The following is a 22,278-nucleotide window of genomic DNA, read 5'->3' on the forward strand; positions in this document are numbered from 1 at the left end:
ATAAAAATAAAACTTTTTGTCCTCCACCTTTTAAGGCACTGCCTATCCAACTGGAATACCTTTTGACTTTTTACAGATGGACCACACATAGGCAGTCTGTTATTTCTAATAGTCTTTGGCAATTGTTTTCAATAGCGTTTGCTGTTGTTTTGGATGAAAGAAAATGGCAGCAAGCTGCATCACTGGCTTCAACGCATATAATGGGCTAGATAGGCTCATACCCTCTCTTGCTCTCAATCTAACCTCCTTGGGGCCCATGGTGGGGTGAGGGGAAGAGAGATGGGATTGCATGATGAATGGGGGAAAAAAGAAAGAGAGACAGGAGCATTGGGGGAAAGACCAGCAAAGGGGAGGAGGAGAAAAAGACAGGGTAGAACTGGATGAAAGATAGAATGGTGATATTGGATGGAGAGAGGGTGAAAGTGACAGTGGGGTGATGTTGGATGGGGGAATGAGAGAGAGACAAGAGATCCTGGATGGCTGAGAGGAGGGAGAGGGGAGTCCTGCATGGCAGATGGAGAGAGAGAGGGGGAGGGGAGTCCTGCATGGCAGATGGAGAGAGAGGGGGGGAGTCCTGCATGATGGATGGAAACAGAGAGGAAATAAACTAAAAGGTAGCAAATCTGAAACCTGGTGACCATGAGGCAACCTATTAAAAACATTGATAGTCAAATTGTTTTATGGTTACCAGTATGTGAGGAAGGGAGTGGGTCTCTGAAGGGGTTGAGTGAGGGTGGAAATTAGGTTAAAAGATGGTGAAGGAGAAGTAATAGGACACTGGGTATAGGTTAAGAGATGGAAGTATGGCCTGGGGACAAGGGAAGGAAGGAGAGATGGAGCAGGGGCTAGTGAGAGAATGAGAGGAAGTGGAGTGTAGATGAGGGCTAAGAGGGTGAGTGCAGGGGATGGGAATGAGTGAGTAAGGAAGTGGGTGTAAGATGGGGGGGGGGGGGATAGGAGACTCTGGGGTCCTTTTACTAAGGTGCGCTGAAAAATGGCCTTTGGTAGTGTAGGCATGTGTTTTGGGCGCACACAGAATCATTTTTTAGCACACCTGTAAAAAATGCCTTTTTTTATTTTTGCCGAAAATGGATGTGTGGCAAAATGAAAATTTCCGCACATCCATTTTGAGACTGAGACCTTACCGCCAGTCATTGACCTAGCAGTAAAGCCTCACACGGTAACCGGGCGGTAATGACCTACGCACGTCGTAAAATAAAAAATCATTTTACGATGCGCGTATCGGATGCACACCAAAAATGAAATTACCACAGGGGCCACGCGGTAGCCGGGCGGTAACTTGGACTTGGTGCGCATTGGACACGTGTAGGTGCTTAAGTGAGTTAGTAAAAGGGCCCCTGAGGAAGGAGAGATACAGAGGAGCTGGAGAGGAAATGAGGGAAATGAGAAAAGCTAGTTGGTAGATGAGATAAGGCTTTGAAAAACAGACTAAGGACTAGAAGGTGAGAGAAAAAGAGTAAAATCAAATGGGTGGATATAAACGCAGAGAAGAGAAAAGTGAGAGGAATAAAACAAAATGAAAGATTAGTACCAGACAGAAGGAAAGGCAGAAGACAAGAGAGAGAAGAAATGGAAAGGCCAACCTGGAAAGAAGTTGGAAGAAGACTGACTCGCGGAAAGTAGAAAAGAGATGGAGACCAGCTTAATTAGAAAAAGAAAATTCCCAGATGACAAAAGGTAGAAACGAAAAAAGATTATGTAATACTTTATAAGGACTGAGAGATGCCTTCTTTGTTAAATGTACATTTGTTTTCTATTTTTATTTTATCAAGTACAGGGGAAAATTCATTTATTTTTCTCTTTTACAAATTCTGCCCTGCTTAAAGAGTCTGCCTTTCTGGGGGGGGGGGGTCTCCATTTCAGGTTTTGTCTGCATGTTTTTTTGTAGTCCCCTATTTTGTATCAGGTGAGAGGCTTTCCTTGTTCTGAGGTGAAGGATTCTGCTAGCACAGGGGTGCTTGAGGGCCTCAGCCCAGTCAGGTTTTTAGGATTTCCCCAATGAATGATCTCATGCATATTAATTGGGGAAATCCTGACAACTTGACTGGGTTGCCCACCCCTATGCTAGCATGTTGTGTCTGTGCAATAATCTGTAACAGTCCAGCTTGTTCCAGTTTCCCAGTAGAAGGTATATTGGTGCTCTAGGGCCCAATATAATTGTCACTGTCTTTTCATAGGTGGGTTAGGACTGCTATGGTGTGGTTAGTTTTCAGTATAGGTTTTTGAGTGTCTTCTTATAGGATTTTGTGTTATTTCACAAAGTTTTTGGCCCTATTTGAAAGTAGGCTCTGGGGTTGGCGGCCCTTGTTACCCAAAGTAAAAATGTTCGGGACTAGTGGTCTCCACATCCTGTAGAGTCACCATGCAAACAAAAGCCCATCTGATTTTAAAAAGTGTCTCGCAGTGGAAGGGAGTGGTTTTGCTGTCCCTGAGGTGATGGTCACAATTTTAATATTTTTACTTGTAGTTAAGAAGACAAACTGCCTGCTCTGGCCAGTCCTGGGACTTCTGCTGCATCCCTTCTCCTGATATAACTTCCTGTTTTCCTCATAGGCAGGATGCAGCAGAGGCGCAGCCTGTGTTAAATCATTGCCACAGCCACCCCGCCTGAGCAACATCACCAGCCCTGCCACCTAGCCGACACCATCCGGTGCCTACGTTACAAAAGTCTGCTCCCCCTGACATCAAAACCTGGCTACGCCTCTAGCGAGTGGACACGCATTTTGGAGCAGCAGTGTTGTCTCGGGGGGCAGTGGCTTCCCACCCTATTTAGGAATGCTTTGGTACATCCCACCAGTTCCTGGTTTCATCTGCTGCAGACGCTAAGGAAGGTAATATGTCTTACCAGATAATTTTCTTTCCTTTAGTCGCAACAGATGAATCCAGGATCCTACCCTGTTCTTGCCACCATGGTTGCTGATGTACTCGAGTTTCCTGTTTGCCCAGAGTTTCTTTGGTGCCTTAGGCTCTTTTTCAGGTGCAGATGGTTCAAAAAAAAAAGGAAGAAGAGAGTCATATGGAAGAAGTGTTTCGAACAAGTTGGTCCTCAAATTGCTATATTTTTACAATTGCAACTTTGGTTTGTTTGTAATTGCTGAATTGCAGTTTTCGGTTGTGAGGAAGGTTTACTGTTGAGTTTATGTATTGCTTTCGGATAAGACGTACACTAAATGATGGAGGGGCTGGCCATCTGGTATCACTGCCTTCAGTTTGGTTATCCCTGTCTCCTCCACCTGCTGGTAGACAGGTACAACCCTCCAGTTCCTGGATTCATCTGCTGCGTTTAAAGGACAGAAAATAATCAAGTAAGACATAATTTACCTTTTTTCGTGCATTTTGGGAGGTAATTTTTATAAACCTATTTTTATGCATAAAACTGCATTTAACGTGTAAAAAGGGCTTTTGTAAAATGACCCAGGGTTATACAGATAAAAGTGTATGTGGTGCTAGGAAGGCGTGTATTGTTGTGCAACTTGATGTAGACATACTGGGACGGGGTTTGGGTGGAGTGCTGGTGGAGCCATAACTTACATATGAGTGTTTATGCCTGTTCCTGAGCAGGCATAGATATCTATGGCTTCAGTCTGCCTGTGATAGCTGTCAGTTTATTCTTAGTATTTTTTAAAGACACACAGGTGTTACGTACTTTTATAATATAGTTTAGAAATAGGTGACACCTGGCCTCTCAACCTTGGTGACTTGTAGTAGCTGCCTAATGGTAAGAACAGCGGGCTGAGAACCAGGGATACCTAGTTCAGATCCTGCTGTGATTGCTTGTGATCCTGGGCAAGTCACTTAACCCTTTATTTCCTGTTTTAAGCCCTCTGGGAACAGGAAATTACAGTACCTGACTGTAACTCATCTTTAGCTACAAAACAAATTATATGAGCTAAATTCAAAATCCTTCTCTCCTCATGTTACCCTCCTCATGGAATAGTTTTGCCTGTTTAGTTGTCCTTAAAAACTAGCCAATTTGAGAGGTCACCAGGGCTGGCTGGCATTGGGAATCCCTGGACTAGGAGTTGGCTCTCTTCTCTGAATAGGAGGAAATGTCACCATTGTCACGTGGTTGAATTTTTATGTGTGTTGATTTCTTACCTTTAGCTGTTTTCTATTTTTAAATTTCCTGAACAGTCCTCATAACTGCCTACTTGTGTTTATTTTCAGGCAAATCTCTAAAGGAAATGGAGCAACCCTTGTCAGTGCTTGGAATTAAAAATGGCAGTAAAGTCATGCTAATTGGAAAAAGGGTAACTGCTGATTTTTTTAACCATTCTAAACAAAGTGGGTTTTCTTGGGTTTGCATTGGGCATTTGCAGGAGCTCTCAGGTCTTCATAGCCTACTTTCAGTTCCAGAGACGCCAACCCATACCTCCCTCTACAGGCAGGAGCCATGCCCAATTGCTCCTGCGTCTAATGCTGTCATCTTTCAAAATGGCAGTGGCTGACCCCTAGAAGTTTATTGCACAACTAAGTTGTCAGCCTTCCAAATAAGGCAATGCTTCAGGCATTACTGTTTTTGGTAGCAGACCCCCTAGCTGAATATCGGGACACACCACTAGGGGTCAGGCGTTGCCATTTTGAAAAATGTCGGTGCTAGAGGCATGGGTGAATAGGTATTGCTCTTGACTTTAGAAGCAGTTAGGGGGTTTGGAGGTTAGAGGAGTCTTTAGTTGGGGGAGTGTCAGGGTGATGGCTGGGGCACCCAGAGGAGCATCTGGGAGGTTGGGGGGACTGGCTAGGGGAATTGATGGGGACTCCCGTTAACCTGCAGGCCTTGCATTAAGAGAGGTCATAGGGTAGCTTACCAACAGGAGGGGGTTATTGGTCAATATAAGCTGCTAAATATTGATAATCATGGGAAGTGACCTGCCTTTAGTGTTTATTAAATATTAGAGGTTTAAATTCCCCCCCCCCCCACCCCCACCTTTGTAGCTTTTTGGAATTTTACAACTCTGTGCTGATATAAGCTTCATAGAGGAAACACATCTTTTGACGGTGAGGGTGAAATTAAGTCATGAGAATTTCCCAAAGATATATCTAGCCTCTAACAAACAGGCAAGGAAAACTAATTGGGTAGATATATACTTGTAGCTCAAACTGTACCCTTTATGTGAAAATAGACCATAATAGGATGTATATTATGTTGAAAGGGGGACTTTTTTGAGGACTTAGGGAAAGTATTGGAGAATTTCACTCTAACCCTAAATTCTGTGATAAAGGACATAGAGCAAGGACAAGAAAAAGTTTATCCCAGTACACACTGAAAAAGGAAAAGAAAACCGTAAAACTATGGACTCAAAGCAGTGGTAGGAAGAATATAGAAGCTTGAGGCAAATATATTCTAAGTTATAAGATGCTTGCTTGGAGTTTTACATAGCAGTGGCATAGCCAGAAAGCCAATTTTGGATGGGCCTGAGCCTAAAGTGGGTGGGCATAACATTTTCTCAGCCCCGCCCTATCCCCACCTCAAAATTTAAATACATCAGCCAGTGAGGCTCCCCGAGCTCTGTCAGCTGAAGACTTTCTCTGAAGGTGGCTAGTACTCCCTTTTGCCAAGCTTGGGCAGACAACAGCAACTTACCTAAACCACTGATGCTGGTACCCAATGCATGCTTAGCTTTCGGTGGTTCAAGGATGCTGTTGCCAACTGCAGAGCTTGGTAGAAGGGAGCTCTGGCCATCTTTAGAGGAGGTCCTCAGCTGGGGGATTCTTGGAATCCCTACCAGCTATGCAGCAAGGGTCACAACCGGTGTTATACATTCTAGGCCCTAGGTCAGAAAAGGGAGAGCCTGCCTTCTCTCCAGTTTCTCCACCTGTCATTACTATCACACCAACAGACCCTCACCAAATACAAAACAAGGGATCACAAATTAGAAATAAAAGTATTTGAACAAAAATTGAACTGGGACCCCCAAAAAGTTAAACTTAGCATGCACTGCAACACTAGAGAAATAAAAACAGAAATGCATTTCCTTTTGATATTTTCTATGCACATTTCCCAAAGCTAACATATTCCATTTAAAACATTCAAAATAAAATGCTTTTTTCTATCTTTGTGGTCTGGAGGTTGTATTTTTCCATCATGTCGATTCCAGTTTCTCTTTTCTGCTTTTCTGTCTGTCATCTGCTAATTCTCCTTCAAGTGGCCACTGTCCATTTGTCTTTTATACCCTCACTACACCTGCCTCTGACATATTGGTCATTTCTATTTAGCTCTTTCTTCTCTTTTTTTTTTTTTTCTTTCTACCTCTCAACTCAAATTTCACCCTCCTCTTCCTTTTTACTTTACAGCTGCCTATCAAATTTCCATCTTCTTCTCTCACCCACTAGCGCTCCCATTCCCCCTCACTCCTTCCCCAGCTCTCTATTCCCTTTCATCTTTAGTGTACTCCCCATTACCATATTTTTATCCTCTGTAATCTCTGTCCTCTCATTTATTTCCTTTCCACCCCCTTCCTCCCCCTCCTGGCCTCTTCCAGCATCTACTCCCTCTTTCTCCCCTCCCCACTCTTGTAAACTGACACCTCCTGTCCTCTCTCTTCCCTCACTTCTACTGTCCATCCACTCTCCATCATTCCCTTCTTCTCCTGGATCCAACATCTCCTTTCTCCCCTCTTCACTTCATGTGTATCTCTCCCTCCCTGTCATCCACTCCCATGTTCAACATCTCTCTCTCTCTGTCTCTCATTGTCAACCATCTCTCTCTTGCTCTCTTGTGCCTCAGGTCCAGCAATTCTCTTCCCCCTTTCCCATACAGCATTCTCCCTTCCACTGCCATGTCCAATATTTCTGCCTGTCTCCTGCTATCCACCAAGTCTGTCTCTGTGTTTCTCTCTCTCTTTCTTTCCCTTTCCCTTGTGCCCTGTCCACCATCTCTCTCTCCCCCCCCTTGTGCCCTGTCCAACATCTCTCGCCTCCTCCCATACAGTATTGCTCCCTTCCTCCCCCCCATCATGTCCAGCATTTCACCATTTCTCCCTCTCTTGTCCCTCTCCCCTCTCCATGCACTCTCCATGTAGCATCTCTCCCTTCCTCCCCTTCCAACCCATGTCCAGCAATTCTCTCTCTGCCCACCCCCTCCCCCTATGTAGCTCTCTCTCCTCTGTCTCTCTCACTTCAATGGGGCAGCAGCAGCAATTCTCACACACTGTCTGCCGCTATTCCGGAAGTCTGCCCTCTGCCGTCGTGGGAGCCCATCCTACTCCCTCCAGCACTGTTAAGGGTGCGCCGCTGCTGAGTGGGCCTGGGCCCACCCATGACTACACCCCTGTAACATATAGACAGCAGCTCTGAATTTTGCCCTTCTCAGCAGGAGTAAATTGTTTTGCCTCACATTGTTTGACTCATTTTACTCACCTTTTTCTTTCCAGTCCGCTCCATTGTTCTATCATCTCTGCATCCATCCTTTCCAATTTTGTCTCTGTTTTAAATCCCCCCACCTTGTTTGATTGAGCTCCCCATCAGATATGTACAGATCTTTCTTTTCCAGTCTATATCTTGGTATATGTGACAATCAGCTGAGAAACAGAAACTGAACCCAGAACTTTCCAGAAGCAAGAACTGGTAATTACTGGGCAGTGCTGAACAGACTAGAACCAATTTCATGAGATAAGAAATTTAAATGAATGCTCATGTTTGGTAAATAACTCAGCACGTGTATGTATATATGTATGTGTGTGTATATATATATATATATATATATATATATATATATATACATACATACACATACATATACATACATACACATACATGTGAGACAAGAACACAACAAACTAGATCCATTAGGGATAGAGAAAAGAAATAATACTCTTCCCAAAAATTTGTATGCTCACCAGTAACTTAAAACTAAATAAAGTTTTAAGGGATTCTCATATCGGAACCAAATTCAGTGTAATACAAATTGCTAGCTCAGAGATGTGAGTGAGAGAGAGCCTTTAATTCATTTTTGAGACCATAAGTGTAGGTTTAGCATGTTTTTAATAAGATCTAGTTATTTTTAACAATATTTTAACAAGCATTATTTTAAATGAAAAAAAAGTTAGTAATCATTTTTCCCCTCCTTGGTTTATTCAGTTATAATGTTGATGATGGTGCTTAGTATTTGCTCCAAGTACACTTTTGACCAATTTCTATAGTGTTTGCTTACTGTATATATTCTGTTAAAATATAGAACAGTCCAGAGGAAGATGCTGAGCTAAAAAAATTGAAAGATTTGGAGAAGTCGGTGAAACAGACAGCTAACAAGTTAGAAGAGGTCACTAAGGAGCTGACTGGAATTCAGAAGGTATGTCTGTCATGCTGTTCTCTGTCATAGGACCATGAACTGGTTGAACTTGCCAGTGTGCTATAGAGTTAGTTTCAGTTTTCCATTTCTGTATTCTAAACATGCAGATTGTGGAAAGAATTATATTCAAAAGATGAATGTCTATCTGTAGGTACAAGAACACCTTAAAAAAAGGTATCAGAAATTCACATGTGGGAAGAAAATTTGAACATTTCAAATGAGTTTGAAAATCAGAAATATAGAGTCAGTATTTTCAGACATCTAAGCCTCCCAAGCAAAAAGAAAAATCCCAAGTGCTTTCTTTTTTTGGTACTTTTGAAATGTATTATATTTGTTCAGTGCATCTAAATACTGATTAACATGTATTAACATCAAGATTCTAAAGAGGTTTCTGTAGAAATAGTCCAGAAAAATATATTAGCTAAGTACACTTGAGAAAGCTATTTCTTATTCCTTAAAATGAGCTATGAGAAATTGACCTACTTTGCGAGGAGGGGTGGGGAGGCAGTCTGCCTGGTACTTGTGACCAGGATTGGATACTATCAGAGACAGGATGCTGCTCATCTTGATGGACTTTTATGTTCTTATGTACCCCACTATGGCGTTAATACAGCGATTGGAAAATTTCCAGTCCAAACCCATGATAAATCTCACATTACTTTCTATGAGAAACTGTTAGAATGCTGACACTGTTTTGTTCCAGCACTTCCCATCCTTCCAGCACTTTTGACCTCTAGTAAGATGAGAAGACAGACATAGGGAATAATAAGCAGCTGGAGAAGGATGACTCCAAAAGGCACATACACAACCCCTGCATATGCCGCCAGAAATGGGGTCATTAATTTTCAAAAGTACTTAAGTAAAATTAAAAGTACTGACATCAAAAGTAGTGACGTAAAAATAGAAAGTCTTATAAAAAAAAAATATTCAAGTAAAAGTAAAAAAAAATACAGCTCTTAAAACTACTTTTTTATTAGAAAGTAAAAAGTAATCTTATCAAGTTGGACCACAGAATCTAGTATGTTTACAAGCAATACTGTATTGTGATTATGTACCTATCAACTTGTAATCTGTCTAGAACTTTGTGGGTATAATGGAACAGCCCTAGCAGCTGGAGATAAAGTGAGCAGCAGTACCAAAGGGGTTATGGATAACTTGATTGGGCTGCAGCAGCAGGACTTCACTGAAAACAACATGCACATGTGACAACTTTCAGTTCATAAGTACCACTTCCTCTTGAGTCCTTGCTTCACTAGTCTGTTGTTTAATTAGGAGGAGAAGGTGAGAGCAGGGGCCGCCTCAGAGGACTCTGGGTAGGTGAGACCGAAGCAAAAAATTCATTTAGTCTCTACACTATGGCTTTGTTTTTCCTGGGTTCCCCCCTTTTAACCCTCAGTCATTTAGGGGGTCCAACTGATTCTTTTATCAGCCTCTTGCTTCTAATATATCTAAAGTTTTTTATTATGTGTTTTTGCCTCCAACACAATCTTCTTTTAAAAAGTCTATCTCTGCTTTCTTTATCTGCACTTTGCGTTTGACTTGCTATTCCTTATCCTTTTTCCTATTATTTTCAGTTAGAGCCATCTTCCATTTCATGTTTTTTTTAGGATATTCTTCTAGCTGTAATAACTTTCTTCACCTCACTTTTAACCATGTTGACTGTTGTTTGGCCTTCCTTTCACCTTTTTTAATACATGGCATATATCTGGTGTCAGCTTCCAGGATGGTGTTTTTGAATAACATCCATGCCTGATGTAAATTTTAGACCCTTGCAACTACTCCTGTGAGATTTCTCCTTATTTTATCATAGTCTCCTTTTTGAAAGGTAAATTCTAAAATATTGGATTTTCTGTGTATACAGATATTATATCGTATCATGATCACTGTTGTCACAATTACCTCCTGCACCAGATCATATGCTTCACTAAGGACTAGGTCTAAAACTGTTCTCCCTCTTGTAGATTCCTAAACCAGCTGCTCCTTAAAGCGGTGCTTGATTTCATCTAGGAACTCTACCTCCCTAGTATGCCCAGATATTAAATTTATCCAGTCAGTATTGGGGTAATTGAAATTACCCATTATTACTGTGTTCCCCAGTTTGTTAGCTTCCCTAATGTGTCTGCATCTCTCTGTTCATCATGACCAGGAGGATAGTAGTACACTCCTGTCACTGTCCTTTTCCCCATTACACATGGAATTTCTATCCATAGAGATTCCAAGATGTGCTTTGTGTCCTGCAGAATATTTAGTCTAATTGATTCAAGGCCCTCTTTAACATATAATGCTACCCCTCCACCAAGTCGTTCCACCCTATTTACTGCGATATAATTTGTACCCTGGTATGACAGAGTCCTATTGGTTATCTAACTTCCACCAGTTCTCAGAGATGCCTATTATATCTTTCTTTCTTTTCATTTAGTTCAGTGTATTCTAACTCTCCCATCATATTTCTTAGGCTTCTGGCATTTGCATACAGAAATGTGAAACAATGTTTGTTGTTCCTATTTATTTACAACTTGCTCAGCAGTTGAAAGTAATAATTTGCAATCTTTAAAATCTGTCTGCTCTTTATTTAAAGACTCCTGGTCTTATTATGGTCTTTATTGCAACCTCATTATCTGGATGCCCTATCTTTGCTGTTTTGGTCAAGGAGGTTTTATGACAGACGTCATTCAGAAAGTTGAAGCCATTTTTCCTGCTCAGCCGCCATATTGTGTGACCCCCAAACATTTGCATACGCTATTGAAAACAATAGCAAACTTGTGAGGTTTATGATTTCCTATGTGTGTGTGTTCTTCTTCTTCCCTTTTTTTTTTTTTTTGTTAGCTTTATTTATTTGAAAGCTTTCAATAGGTAACCCAAAGTTTTGGGGGGAATTTTTTTACCTCTTGGTAGGGGATCCTCACAAAGCCCTGAGGTTCTGGCAGAGGCAGGGCCTTTCTTAAAACTTTCCTCTACAAAAATTGAGTTGCTCACAGCTCCAAAAAAAAGTCTGCTATTCCAAAATGCCCATACTTGCAGACCTAGGCTCATGCCCCAGGAACCCCCCCACCCCACGTAAGCAGGCATAAACCTCATGTTTGCTATTGTTTTCAATAGCGTCTGCAAATGTTTGAGGGTCACAGGTGTATACAGATTAAACACAGAATGAACACGCAAGTAATGAAACGGCAGTGACTTGATCATGACAATAGCATAGAGTAAATACACATTTCCCTAAGGCTTCTAATGCGGCCTGTTATTATAAACCCACAACACTGCACAAAAGATTCTTGGCATACACACGACCTTGGTAGATGATACAGGTGTCTAGCAGATGTCTGATGCCAGCTTATTCCTCAGATGGTCAGACAAATGTGGAGGTGAACTGCATTTCAGATGGAATTCAACCCCCATATCCTAGCTTGCAGCCCCTCTTATAATAAAAGAGCCCAGCTGCAAGCCAGGTTGATGACATACATTCTTGGCCTTGCTGTTGATGCACAACTACTTGCTTGTCTCCAATGCTGTGGTTCTATGGGCCACAATATTGTCTCACTGGCAAGACAGTGAAGGGTACTTTAATCATGAGGTCAGTGTTTTCAGGTAAAGAAGTGCTTTTCTGGGGTGTAAAGTTGTCACTAAGTCTAGAATAATAGGTGTGGGACTTTCCAATACTTTTTTTTTTTTTTAGAGAACCAGAGCATTGCATCACATTCATGCTAGCACAGAGCTATTCTGACCAAGAAGTGCGTTATTGCAGCAACAGCATGTTGTTGCACTCTGCTTCCCCAGCCAGTATGTCAACTCAGGAATCCTTGGCTAGCTGACTGGCAGTCCTTGATGAGGTTTTTGTATTGCAAGGCTTTTTGCTGACTACAGACATATTCACAGACCTTAGCAACAGGCTTCATCAGTGAAAGATGGAGTTAGCTAAAGTTTGTATTTTAAAGTTCATGTTGGAAGTGCTGAATAGTGCCATGTTAGCGTGTAGTGCTGCATATAGTGCTTTATATGGGCCCTTTGCTCACACAGCAAACTCCGCCCACAGAACTATTGAGAGAGGTTCATGATGTTTTCTGTCATAAAACCACCTTGGTTTTGGTTATATATCACATTCTTTCTAATAACAAGACAGAAAGCCAACGTAGACTGCTGAAATTTTCAACAATTTTTAATTATTGAAATAAATGAGTGAAACAATACCTTGTTTATATTTTAACTACTACTACTACTATTTAGCATTTCTATAGCGCTACAAGGCGTACACAGCGCTGCACAAACATAGAAGAAAGACAGTCCCTGCTCAAAGAGCTTACAATCTAATAGACAAAAAATAAAGTAAGCAAATCAAATCAATTAATGTGTACAGGAAGGAGGAGAGGAGGGTAGGTGGAGGCGAGTGGTTACAAGTGGTTATGAGTCAAAAGCAATGTTAAAGAGGTGGGCTTTCAGTCTAGATTTAAAGGTGGCCAAGGAAGGGGCAAGATGTAGGGGCTCAAGAAGTTTATTCCAGGCGTAGGGTGCAGCGAGACAGAAGGTGCGAAGTCTGGAGTTGGCAGTAGTGGAGAAGGGAACAGATAAGAAGGATTTATGCATGGAGCAGAGTGCACGGGAAGGGGTATAGGGAAGGACGAGTGTGGAGAGATACTGGGGAGCAGCAGAGTGAGTACATTTATAGGTTAGTAGAAGAAGTTTGAACAGGATGCGAAAACGGATAGGGAGCCAGTGAAGCGACTTGAGGAGAGGGGTAGTATGAGTAAAGTGACCCTGGCGGAAGACGAGACGGGCAGCAGAGTTTTGAACCGATTGGAGAGGGGAGAGGTGACTAAGTGGGAGGCCAGCAAAAAGCAGATTGCAGTAGTCTAAACGAGAGGTGACAAGGGTGTGGATGAGGGTTTTGGTAGAGTGCTCGGAAAGAAAGGGGCGGATTTTACGGATGTTGTAAAGAAAGAAACGACAGGTCTTGGCGATCTGCTGGATATGAGCAGAGAAGGAGAGAGAAGAGTCAAAGATGACCCAAGGTTTCGAGCTGAGGAGACAGGGAGAATGAGAGAGCCATCAACAGAAATAGAAAACGGGGGGAGTGGGGAGGTGGGTTTGGGGGGGGGGGGGGGGAATGAGAAGCTCGGTTTTGGTCATATTTAATTTCAGGTGGCGTTGAGACATCCAGACAGCAATGTCAGACAAGCACGCTGAAACTTTGGTTTGGATGCAAGGTGAGATATCAGGGGTAGAAAGGTAGATTTGGAAGTCATCAGCATAGAGATGGTAGGAAAAGCCACGGGATGAGATTAATGAACCAAGGGAAGAAGTGTACATAGAAAAGAGGAGGGGACCAAGAACAGAACCCTGAGGTACGCCGACAGGCAGAGGGATAGAAGTAGAAGAAGATCCACCAGAGTGAACACTAAAGGTGCGGAGGGAGAGGTAGGAAGAGAACCAGGAAAGGACAGAGCCCTGGAATCCAAGTGAGGACAGGGTATCGAGGAGTATGCTGTGATCGACAGTGTCAAAAGCAGTGGAAAGATCAAGAAGAATGAGGATGGAATAGAGACCTCTGAATTTAGCCAGTAATAGGTCATTGGAGACTTTAGTAAGCGCAGTTTCGGTTGAGTGGAGAGGGCGAAAACCAGACTGTAGTGGGTCAAGAATAGCATGTGAGGAGAGAAAATCAAGGCAGCGGCGGTGAGCAGCACGCTCAAGTAATTTGGAGAGAAAAGGGAGGAGGGAGATGGGTCGGTAATTAGAGGGACAAGTAGGGTCAAGTGAAGGCTTCTTAAGGAGAGGTGTGACCACAGCATGTTTAAAGGCAGTAAGGACAGTTGCAGTGGAAAGTGAGAGGTTGAGAATGTGACAGATAAAAGGAATAAGAGCAGGAGAGATGGCATTAAGAAGGTGGGTGGGAATGGGATCAGAGGAACAGGTGGTACATTTTGAGGAAGAAAGAAGAAGTGTAGTTTCCTTTATAGTAACTTCAGGAAAGGAGGAAAAGGAATGAGGGAAAGGAGAGAGAGGGGAACGGACTAGTGGAGGGAGAGGTGGCGAGCACCTGGTGGGAGCGCTGGGCACCTAGAGCGGAGGCCCTGAGTGGATCGGAGTGGACTTGGGTGTCACCCCGGAGAAGGCTGTAAGGATATGCGGATGAGCTGCAAGTCCTCCACAGCACCTGAAAGGCAGCCGGTGGTAGAGCTGGGCACCTCTCAGCTGAGGAAAGGCTTACCAGGGGTTAGGCCGAAGCCAGCATTCCTCCCCCTGAGGGTCACCTGATCCACTATACTTTTTCATTATGTAAGGTAAATAACTAGAGACAGAGGGGATTGAGACTGAGACCAAACACAAGGCACCGTATTCTAATAAATCACCCACTTCCAATAATAGTCCCCCCCCCCCTCCCTTCTTGGCTAGAAAACCATTTAAGTCTAACATCCAAATTTTTATTCCCCTAATAATCACTCCATCCCTAGCCATAACCTTGAGAAGAGGCAAGAATGTCCCATCACTGTGGGCGGGCGGAGGGTAGAGGAGAGAAATGCCTCGGTACCTCGTCAGTCCTTTTTGTCCGTCGCCATGTCAAGGAGCTCTCCTTACAACACTTCAGGTTTGGGGTTCCCCCCCCCCCCCCCCCCCCCTTTGCTGACTGATTTCTCTTCAGTCCCTCACTCCTCCCTTCAACCCTAAGCACAGGAGATTGCAGGAAAGTTTGAAACAAATATTACTGCCACTTAGCAAGCCACAGTCTTTCCTTTAATGGCGGGTGGGGGCTCTGGAAAGCAAGGTCCACAGAATCAAAACTGTTGCTTCATCTCTACCACCTCCTCTGAGCCTGCTTGACTTCTGCCCAGCATAACCACGGAATAGTAGTGATTCAGTGAGCAAACACAGTGCAGGTAAACAGGAAAAAAGAACTGTTCTTCAAAACCTGCTCAGCCACCTGTAAATAAACAAACCCACAGTGACCCTGCTGTAAATAATGGTACTGTGAAGTCAGCCTCTAAAGCTTCCCTTCCTGGTTACAGTGGAGCCCATCTTTCCAGAATCGACCCCCACTTCCCCAGAATGTTGCTGAGTTTCTTGCCGAGTTCCTAAGAAATCTAAAACCCTCCTCTCTGCACCATTGTCTCACCCATGCATTGAGACTCTGGAGCTCTACCTGTCTGTTGTGTCCTGCTATATGATGTATATTTTATGATTTCATTTTACTTCTTTTGAAGACCCCTGATGAAGGCTAGTTCTGCTGAAACACGGCCTGTGTTAGGATTTGCATATGAAGAACATCCTATGACATTTTAAGACTGTTTTGTATATATAATTTGGCTATTTCGAATAAACTGAGCCTGGTTGGAATGCGTCTGCCTTGGTGCCTTCCACTCGCCCCTTTTGCTGAGCAAACGGGATAGACCATATGATCTTTTGCTGCTGTTTATAGTCTGTGTTTCTGTGGTATCTTAAAAACCAAACTGACCAGGAAGAAGCCTGAGGACCGGGTTTAAATCTACTGGGTTCGACTTCAAGTGATGTAGACTTCCTATCCTAGCCACAGATCCAGCAGAAGCCCTGCTTACACATTGGTTAGGCAAAGGCAGAGTGTGTGTGCATGTGTGCGTAAGTGTCGAAGAAGCATGTAATGGTAAATAAAATAGTAATTAAAAGAAAAAGGTTTTCACACTTCACTCATATATGTCTTTTTAACATGTGAAATAATGAATTCACAAAATCCCTTCTTGCCTGTTATGCAATAAATTAAATATTTTTTTTCTGTAATAGTTTACAAAATATGTCATGAGAAATATACATAGCTCAAATAATAGACTTTTTTTTTTTTTGCACAGGGCTTTTTGTCTAAGAGCCTTCAGGTTGAAGCTCTTAACAAGTTAGATAAGAGAATAAAATCAACAGTTGAACAGTTCATGAAGATCCTGGAAGAGATTGATGCCTTGGTGAGTTATTGTTACTCATTTTCCTTTGCAGTTTTTCAAAACATTTACTATTTAGTTCTGTATATGATATAAAGATTTTATATGCTTATTAATAGGTATTATCAGAGTTGCTTTCTGATAAATAGTTCCACTTTTAAAATTTACATTTTTGTACCCATTTGCTCAGAAGAACCCTTATGAAAAAATACAGGGGCCTAGCTCTTCTCATAGATTGAATTTAATATAAATATGCATTTATATTCCGCTTAAACACCAACAGTGGAACAAGGCTGATAAGAGAATATTATATAATGAACAACTTAAAACAGAATGGAATTTATCATGTAGTACACAAGTACAAAGGAGAATATGCTAATGAAAGTACAAAGGCGAGGGGACACTCATTGAAGTTACATGGAAATACTTTTAAAACAAATGAGGAGGAAATATTTTTTCACTCATCAAATAGTTAAAATCTGGAAATCATTGCCAGAGGATGTAGTAACAGCGGTTAGTATATCTGGGTTTAGAAAAGGTTTGGACAAGTTCCTAGAGGAAAAGTCCATAGTCTGCTATTGAGACAGACTGCTTGCCGTGGGATTTTTAGCATGGAATGCTGCTACTATTTGGGTTTCTGCAAGGTTCTTGTGACCTGGATTGACCACTGTTGAAAACATGATACTGGGCTAGATGGACCCATTAGTCTGACCTAGTAAGGCTATTCTTATGTTCTTTTGTTCTCACTGCGGGTAAGAGTGAACATCTTCAGATATGCCTATCTTGGTATGTTAAATTAGGAGTTCTGAAGCTTTTTTTTGTATTTGTTTGCTTTTCACTGTCTCCATGAGACACAGATTACAAATGTGGCACTTATTATTTATGTGAGAGAACTCTGTTATCTCTTTGTCCTGATGGTTTGCTGTACACTGCTTTTTTTTATAAGACACTGATTAAGGTACTGGCACTTATTATAAATATGGTTGAGAGACACATGCACTGACATCGCTCTTCCTCAAATCACAGTGCCAGGTGCTCCAAGTTATCGGCACCCCCCAATACTCAAAAAGTGTCAGCATCAAGATGACCACTTCCCTTCAGTGGAATTGTTGCCAGTGCGCTCCTCTGTTCTGGAACTAGCCTTCCAATTTGGCCCTCGAAGCAAACACCCACAGAAGGTGATCTCTCCACAGGGGAACCAAAGACAGGCAAAACAAACAGTGGATCCAATAAAAGTCCTCTGTCAATGAGTGTCTTCCTGAACAAGGTAGTCAATTCCACTCTCAAAAGGGTAAGTGTTCTAGAACCTATGCGTCAGCACCCCCAGGGCGAGATGCTAGGGTTTTAGAATCTGTTGGGAGAAAGTTTTACCAGGTCGCTGTGCTAGTATCCCCCATAGAGCCCTACGTGAGCATTTATTTGTGGAACTTGGTGCTCAGTGTAGTGGAATTTGCAGACTCTCTACCCTCAGATAAGGCTGAAGAACTCCATGCGTTAGTAGCCAAGCAGGATTGTCGAAAGCACTAGGCTTGAGCAGCCTATGATGCTTTTAATGTGATGTCCTAGATCTCTACATTAGGTATCGGCATGCACCTGTCTGCAGTTCTCAGACCTCGAACCAGTGGTTTAGGAAAATCTTGCACACATGTCTTGCCGAGATGGCAACATTTTGTGGGAACAAAGTGGAAGAGGTCACAAACCTCATCAAGGAAAGAACAGATACCACAAAATCTCTTCTCTGCCCATTTCCTGGAGGTTTTCAGGTGGGAACCAAGGGAGATCCTACTACTCTCAAAGGTGTAGGTATGCTTCTCTGGCCCATCCTTCTCAGCAGTCCCAAGGTGCCTGGTCCAGACCTAGACAGCAGAGGCACCAGAAGGCTCAATCATCTCCCAAGTCAAAGCAAGGGATGAGCTTTTGACTGGCTCCAAGAGTATAGCTGCAGTAAAAGTGTCCATCCCGGATGGCTTTCCAGTGGTGGGGAGGCTAATTTTTTTTTTAATTGCGATTTCAAGTACCAGAAATATAATAGCCCACATTACAGAAGAAAAATAGTGCTGATGTCACAAATAAGTACATAAGTATTGCCATACTGGGAAAGACCAAAGGTCCATCAAGCCCAGCATCCTGTTTCCAACAGGGGCCAATCCAGGTCACAAATACCTGGCAAAATCCCAAAAAAGTTCAAAATATTCAATGGAACTTTGTAAGTCTAAGTTCTTTGAAAATACGCCTCTATATCTTTTTTGAGATACGGCGACCAGAATTGAACACAATATTTGAGGTGCAGTCGCACCATGGGGCGATACAAAGGCATTATAACATCCTCATTTTCGTTTTCCATTTCTTTCCTAATAATACCTAACAATCTATTTGCTTTCTGAGCCGCAGTAACATACTGAGCAGAAGATTTCGACGTATCATCAATGACGACACCTAGATCCCTTTCTTGGTCTGTGACTCCTAACGTGGAACCTTGCATGACGTAGCTTTAACTCAGGTTCCTCTTTCCCACATGCATCACTTTGCACTTGCTCAAATTAAACGTCATCTGCCATTTAGACGCCCAGTCTCCTAGTCTTGTAAAGTCATCTTGTAATTTTTCACAATCCTCCTGTGATTTAAGGACTTTGAATAACTTTGTGTCATCAGTAAATTTAATTACCTCACTAGTTACTCCCATCTCTAGGTCATTTATAAATATGTTAAAAAGCAGGAAAACTGATCCAAGATGGCCGACGAGTAGGAAGCAGAGATGTTTGCTCCCTAGAGAAATTTAAATTTCTTCTTTGTTTTATTTTTTGGTATACCCTTTACCTTTCATTTAGTGGAATATGCCGAAGAGAAAAGGGAAACCTAAGGGACCTCTACTTTCTAAGGTGGAAACTCCTTCACTTCGTAAAAACATCTATCTCAGCGTTCCTGGATTCGACCCCGACGGGCGCTTCCGCTGCCAGTGCAGGGGAGAGCACCGGCCTGGAGAGTGATTTTTCACTCAGCCCTGCTGGCCCATTAACCCCTCCATTCCTGCAGCCTACCGAAGTACCAGTTCCGCAGAGAGGAATATTGACGTCTCCGAAAGAGAGGCAGGTCCCGGGTGAACAAACGAAGGCGCGGGAGGAAATGGAGGGTGACTACGATCTCAAGCCACAGCAGTGGTTCTGGAACAGAAAGATATTTCCTCGACTGAAACTTTGTTATGTTTGGCGGCAACTCAACCGCTGGTAAGACCGGCTGAAATTTTGTTGGAAGCTATATGGTCTGCCCTAGAAAACCTTCACAAGGTCTGTTTATTGTTTATTTCAGTTTCCTTAAATAATGCTACTCAAATAAAAAGCATGAAAACTGATTTAGAAGCAGTATCAACTAAACAATTGAAATTTGATGGAGAGTTACAAAAATTGCGTGAGGTTCAAACTCAAGTAGTGAGTGATAGACTAATGACTGTAAGAAAAATTGAAAATTTAGAGAATGCTATGAGGACCCAAAACCTGAGAATTTTAAACTTTCCAATTAGTGAGCTGATATCTCCAAAACAGATGTTCTTCAGATTTTTGAAGGAAGAGTTTAAAAATTCGGAGCAGATGTTCCCACCGGTTCAAAAAATCTATTACCTACCAGTAAAGCAAGAAATTTCTCAGGATAAAGGAACTCAAGCTCAGTTAAAAGATCAATCGGAAGGTTTGGATTTGACTGCTTTTTTAGAGCAGTCTAATGAAGAAATAAAAAAAGAGATCCACACTACTAGTGAAGTTTGTTTTCCTCCAAGATAAAGAAACATTATTAAAACTTTATTTTCAAAAATCTAATGTGGACTTTCTAGGAGGGAAAATTTCAAAATGGACACACCAACGTAGAAAGAAGTTTTTGGACTTGAGAGAAGAAGTAATTTCATTGCAAGCTAGATTTCAATTACGTTTCCCATGCAAATGTTTGGTAACATTTAAGGATAAGAAATATGTTTTTTATGATGTTAACCAATTGAGTGAATTTATAAAGGCCAAGAAGGAAATAGGACAATCCGTATAACTAATAGGCCTAAAGTAAAATAAAAGTAAGCCTAATTATGTTCTTATCTATTTTCTGAACCTTTCCACTATTATTCATTTCTGTAGATTCACAGAGACGTGGGAAGGAAATGTGAGTCTTTGCCCTTTGGTATATTTACAGCTTTCAGCATTTTCTTGTTCTTTTTCCTTTCTCCCAGATTTGGGTAATCCCTCCGATTCCTTCTACTATGAAAACACTCGGTTCTTCATTCTTCTTCATTTCAGATATAGCAGATCATATCCTTCAGCTGGATCAGCACATTATTCCCTTCCTTTTCAGGACTTTCCAGTATCTCTAGCTAGCTAAGTATTCTAGCTTTTTCCTTCTCAGTGATAATACTTCATTTTTAAAGTCACTGACATTGGGAACCTTCTAAGGAACGTTCTCAACGCTCATACTTCTTAGACTGGTATACTACCAGTATCCTTCACGCTTTGGTTTCTCTATCTCTACTTGGGGCTGCTTTGGCCTTGCTCTGCTCCCACCCTTTTGCAGAATTGCTTGCTATATCACACTAGTTCTGGACTGGTCTGGTATGGATGCTAAGGAAGGAAAATTTATGACTTACCTGATGATTTTCTTTTCTATAGTCCTACCAGGCCAGACCAGAAACCCCTCCCTATTAATTCTCTTCATTCCATTTTTTCTATATGTCGTTTCATATTGCTCTGATATACTCTGTATCATTTACTTCCTGATTCAGTCAAAAAGTACTGCATGTCAGAGTTCATACCTACTTGGCTAGTATATGTTTTTGGCTGAGTATGGTATTTTGCCTCAGCTATTCAGTTTGACTGATAATATGGACATGAATACTATTGCTTGGCTATTCGAAATACTGAGTATTCCATGGCTGCATGGTCCTCTTTACGGGTGAATCACATGGAACTACTTTCTTTGTCTCCGTCTCTGCTTGTCGACAGACATAGCCCATTAGTTCTGAACTGGTCTGGTAGGACTAAAGGAAAGTTAAAATTATCAGGTAAGACATAAGTTTCCTTATGAGTGCAAAAGTATATACAGTATTTATGGTTTTGACTATTAACCTGTGTTAGTTCAAAAATCTAGTGCACTTTAGTAAAACATGTCCCTTAAGTAGCATTACAAACAAGCAGTTATGGTGCAAGAAATAGTAATTTACATGTTGTTTTCTTGCAGAATGTGCCAGAAAATTTCAATGATTGCAAACTCAAAAGGAAAGGTTTAGTGATAAAGGTTCAGGTAAGTCATCTGTGAAAACTGTTAAGGGGCCAGTATAGAGATGGTGTATCCGGTGCTTCACTAGCAGGGTCAAACAGAGCACAAATTCTATACAGCTACCATTTCAGCCTAATGTAGAACAGAGAGCCACAACACTTGGCAGTCCAATTCCATCTATTACTGTGTGATCTTGAGAAAGTCGCATAATCTCTTGGGCTTGAACTTGTGTAGTTCAAGGTGATTGCCAATGATGCATTCACTTCAGACACAAATGTTTGTTATCCAAAAGGCCTTTAAAAAAAAAAATTGAGGAATAGCCCAAGAAGAGCCTGGAAATTGTGACTTTTAAGAAGTAAATATTTTACAAACTGCCTAGCAGGTCATGATTGATATTCTTTTATACAGCTAATAAAGGTAAATTCAGTTTTCAAATAGGTGTATAGTGTCAAGCACATGAAAACATAAAGTGCAACATTAATAAATATATCTAACCAAACCCAGTTAACATGTCATAATCAGGATCATCTACTAGTCATCCATATGTGTTATTGGCATTTGGACATGGTGTTTGCAGCAGGGTCAGTTGCATAATATGAGACTTGGCAGCAAATAACACACTTTCTGGACATACAAGCTACAAAAAGATATTCAAGGCAGGGTACAATAAAAAAATATTAATAAAATATTATATAAAATAAAGGACATAATTTAAACCAAAAATGGAGACAAATAAGTAATGATATGATAAGCAGAAATGAAAGTACCATAAAGTGCAAATAGCAGGAATGACTTCAGTACTCTCTCACTGTTTTGTTGCTGAGC

At 41.7% G+C, this 22,278-nt stretch overlaps 1 protein-coding gene and 1 long non-coding RNA gene across 2 annotated transcripts in view; one reads left to right on the forward strand and one right to left on the reverse strand.

The window, feature by feature from the left end:
- The window catches only part of BAG1 (BCL2 associated athanogene 1), a 37,227-nt gene that overhangs the window by 13,323 nt on the left and 1,626 nt on the right, over nt 1-22,278 (forward strand). The window contains exons 3-6 of the mRNA XM_030204745.1: nt 4,189-4,271; nt 8,198-8,311; nt 16,123-16,230; nt 21,415-21,477. Of these exons, the coding sequence (XP_030060605.1) occupies nt 4,189-4,271; nt 8,198-8,311; nt 16,123-16,230; nt 21,415-21,477 (368 nt within the window). The remainder of the gene's footprint in view (nt 1-4,188; nt 4,272-8,197; nt 8,312-16,122; nt 16,231-21,414; nt 21,478-22,278) is intronic.
- Nucleotides 4,115-15,054, reverse strand: LOC115471085. Its single transcript, XR_003942276.1, has 3 exons — nt 14,976-15,054; nt 7,860-7,865; nt 4,115-4,125 (listed from the first exon to the last, which is right to left on the reverse strand). It is a non-coding gene; the product is annotated as an uncharacterized LOC115471085 (long non-coding RNA).

Source organism: Microcaecilia unicolor, chromosome 1, assembly GCF_901765095.1.
Source record: "Microcaecilia unicolor chromosome 1, aMicUni1.1, whole genome shotgun sequence".
NCBI lineage: Eukaryota > Metazoa > Chordata > Amphibia > Gymnophiona > Siphonopidae > Microcaecilia > Microcaecilia unicolor.